The sequence below is a fragment of the Macaca mulatta genome, chromosome 14, assembly GCF_049350105.2.
Source record: "Macaca mulatta isolate MMU2019108-1 chromosome 14, T2T-MMU8v2.0, whole genome shotgun sequence".
NCBI classification, from domain to species: Eukaryota; Metazoa; Chordata; class Mammalia; order Primates; family Cercopithecidae; genus Macaca; species Macaca mulatta.
In genome coordinates, this window is record NC_133419.1 from 124,977,384 (window position 1) to 124,981,660 (window position 4,277).

At 38.3% G+C, this 4,277-nt stretch overlaps 1 protein-coding gene across 1 annotated transcript; it reads left to right on the top strand.

Moving 5' to 3' along the window:
* OR8A1 (olfactory receptor family 8 subfamily A member 1) lies at positions 1-930 on the top strand. Its single transcript, XM_002799836.4, has one exon. The coding sequence runs from the start codon at positions 1-3 to the stop codon at positions 928-930; it is 930 nt and encodes a 309-aa protein (XP_002799882.2).
* Positions 931-4,277: the final 3,347 nt, after the last annotated feature.

Below are 4,277 nucleotides of genomic sequence, written 5' to 3' on the forward strand. Positions count from 1 at the left end.
ATGGCTGCAGGAAATCACTCCATAGTGACAGAGTTCATTCTCAGGGGATTAACGAAGAGAGCAGACCTCCAGCTCCCCCTCTTTCTCCTCTTCCTCGGGATCTACTTGGTCACCATGGTGGGGAACCTGGGCATGATCACTCTGATTCGTCTGAACTCTCAGCTTCACACCCCCATGTACTACTTCCTCAGCAATCTGTCACTCGTGGATCTCTGCTACTCCTCCGTCATTACCCCCAAAATGCTGGTGAACTTTGTGTCAGAGAAAAACATCATCTCCTACGCAGGGTGCATGTCACAGCTCTACTTCTTCCTTGTTTTTGTCATTGCTGAGTGTTACATGCTGACAGTGATGGCCTACGACCGTTATGTTGCCATCTGCCACCCTTTGCTTTACAACATCATTATGTCTCATCACACCTGCTCCCTGCTGGTGGCTGTGGTCTACGCCATGGGACTCATTGGCTCCACAATAGAAACTGGCCTCATGTTAAAACTGCCCTATTGTGAGCCCCTCATCAGTCACTACTTCTGTGACATCCTCCCTCTCATGAAGCTGTCCTGCTCTAGCACCTATGATGTTGAGATGGCAGTCTTCTTTTTGGCTGGATTCAACATCATAGTCACGAGCTTAACAGTTCTTGTTTCTTACACCTTCATTCTCTCCAGCATCCTCGGCATCAGCACCACAGAGGGTAGATCCAAAGCCTTCAGCACCTGCAGCTCCCACCTTGCAGCTGTGGGAATGTTCTACGGATCAACTGCATTCATGTACTTAAAACCCTCCACAATCAGTTCCTTGGCCCAGGAGAATGTGGCCTCTGTGTTCTACACCACAGTAATCCCCATGTTGAATCCCCTAATCTACAGCCTGAGAAACAAGGAAGTAAAGGCTGCCGTGCAGAAAACACTGAGGAGTAAACTGTTTTGATGCAAATGTTATTGTTCCTTTTCAATTTAGTAGTAATTGTTATAAATACTAGAGGGACAGCTTCTGAATGCTGGCCAGCCGTGAATGGAAAATAATCACTTCTCCACATGGCTGGGTGGATGCCATTTTTCCTTCTCTCCCTCTTTTTCCACTACTGATTGAAACCAGCCAACTTCAAGTTCAGGTTTTCTTTCACTTGAGATCCATCCCTCTATCCCAAGCCCTTTAATAAATGTTTCCTACCTTAATTGTAATTTAACTTAAATGCTAAACTTTCAACATTGAGTTTTAGGGTCATTCATGGTCTTATTACCTTCTACACAGAAAATATTACTCAGCCTAATTTTTTTCTTTTTTCTTCTTTTCAGTGACAGAGTCTTACTCTGTAGCCCAGGCTAGAGTGCAGTAGCACAATCTTGGATCACTGCAACCTCCGCCTCCCAGGTTCAAGTGATTCTCCTGCCTTAGCCTCCCGAGCAACTGGAATTACAGGCATCTGCCACCATGCCCAACTAATTTTTGTATTTTTAGTAGAGACGGGGTTTCACCATGTTGGCCAGGCTGGTCTTGAACTCCTGACCTCAAGTGATCCACCTGCTTCAGCCTCCCAATGTGCTGAGATTACAGGCGTGAGCCACCACGCCCGGCCAATTTTTTTCTTTTTGTACTTGGGAATAAATGAGGCAAGGAGAGGCAAAGTATCTCTACTTACTCCTGCCCAAGAATTTCCTGATCTCTTATGCAATTTTCTTAGTAACACTAATAATAATGATAATAGCAGCTAACATGTTTTTGGATGCTGACTCTGATCCATGCAACTCTTCTACATGCTTTCTATTCTGTTTCAATTATGCTGCACAACAAATAGGTACTATTCTATCCTCATTTTACAGATATGGAAACTTGGAGCAGGAGTAACACTGGGATTCAAACCCCACTCCCAGTGACTCCAGAGCCCAGACTCTGGGCACTTACACATTACTTCTTCACTTTAGTCTAACAGTCCCTTTGAACAGCCTATTAAACCTCCCATAATTATGCTCGTCCAATTTCAAATGCCTTCTGAAAATAATTTCTCAAATCCCTTCCTTTTATCATCTGCCCAAACCTCTTTCTCTTTATGGGCAACAACTATAATAGAATGGGAAAAGATGCCTAAGTAGCATATATAGTAATAAACCCTAGCAAACCAGCAAGAAAAAGACATCAACATTAGCAAGAAAAAAAAAAATGAGCAAGGTATACAGAACAATTTACAAAAGAGAAAACCTGAAGTACCACAGAGCATGTGAAGAGATGCTCAAACCGATTACTAAACATAGAAGTGCAAATTAAAACAGTGATATATCTTTTTATATTTATAAGATTAGCAAAAATTTTAAAAGCTGGATGGTGCTAAGTGTTAGTAAGGAGGTAGGGATTTAGGAACCCCCATATACTACAGCTATTCTGGAAAACAGTAAGACATTACTTAGGAAAAATAAGTATATGTATCCACAGGGCATAGCAAATCTGGTCCAGGGTATATATAGTCCCAAATCATTCTCTTTCAGGCCTATAAGATGGCATGTACAAAGGCATTCATTATACCATTATTTTAGGCAATGGGAACTTAGAGGTAAAATAGGTGTCCACCATTGGGAAAGTAAGTAGATAAATTGTATCTACTTACTTACAATTTATAGACTTTTCAACAGTTAGAAGCAAAGGATTAGCTATACACAGTATAGTTTAGAGGTATAGTGCTGTGTGAGAAAAGTAAGAAAGATAATGAGATATAAAACGTATTATTTATGTATATTAAAATTGCATGTGCACACACCCCAAAAAAAGCACACTTAGAAAGAAAAAAGACCATAACGTAAAATACACATCAGGTAGGTTAGAATGACTGCTGAGAGATATAAGATGCTTGAAAGTAGGAAGTAGAAAAAAAGATGAAACAGAAAACCAAGAAAGACCACATTCTGGACCATAAAACACATCTTAACTGATTTGAAGAAACAGAAATCATACAATGTCTGCTATCTGCTCTTAGACCACAGTGAAATTAAACTAGAAATCAGTAACAGAAAGAAAGATGAAAAATCATTAAATACTTTGAAATTAAACAACACATTTCTAAGTAACACATGGGTCAAAGAAGAAAATCTCAAGAGAAATTTTAAAATATTTTGAATAAAATGAAAATGCAACTAATCAAAACTTGTGGGATGCAGCAAAAGCAGAGCTTAAAGGAAATTTTGCAGCATTGAATGTCTTAGCAAAGAAAATGATCTAAAATCAATCACCTAGCCTTCCAACTTAGGAAACTAGGTTGGAGAATTGCAAATTAAATCCAAAGTAAGCAGAATAAAAGAAAAAATTAGAGAAAAATCAATAATATTTAAAACAGAAAATCAACAGAGGAAAATCAATGAAACCAAAAGCTGGTTCTTTGAAAAGGTCATTAAAATTGATAAGCCTCTAGCCAGGCTAACTGGAAAAAAAAGAGAGAGGACACAAATTACTAGTGTCAGAAAGGAAAGAAGGACATCACTATAGATCCTGTGAACATTAAGAAAAAGAAGAATTACTATGAACAACTCTGTGCCTACAAACTTAATAACCTAGATGAAATAGACCAACTCCTTGAAAGACACAATCTGTCAAAATTCACACAAGAAGAAATAGACAAACTGAATAGGCCTATATATTAAAGAAACTGACTCAATAATTAACAGCCTTTCAAAACAGAAAACACCAGGTTCAAATGGGTTCACTGGTGAATTCTACCAAACATTTTAAGAAAGATACTATACCAATTCTCTACGATCTCTTCCAGAAGATTGAAGCAGAGGGTATACTTCCTAACTCATTCTTTGAGGCCAGCATCACCCTAATACCAAAATCAGACAAAAATACTATAAGAAAAGGAAGCTACAGACCAGTACCTAACATGAATAGAGACAATAAACTCAACAAAATATTAGTAAATTGAATGCAACAATGTATTCAACAACTATATACCATAACCAAGTGTAATTTATCCCAAGTACATGAGCCTGGTTCAACTTTTGAAAATCAGTTAAGGTAATCCAAATCCACATCAACAGGCTAAAGAAGAAAAATCACACGTTGATATCAATAGACACAGAAAAAAAATTTTGACAAAATTTCTCACTCATTTGTAATTTTTTAAAACTCTCAGTAAACTAGGAATACAGGGGAACTTCCTCAACTTGATAAAGAATTTTTTTTAAACCTACAGCTAATATCATCCTTAATAATGGCAAAGTTGAAACTTTCCCACGAAGATCAGGAGCAAAGCAAGGATGTCCCCTCTCACTGCTGTTTTCCAACATTGT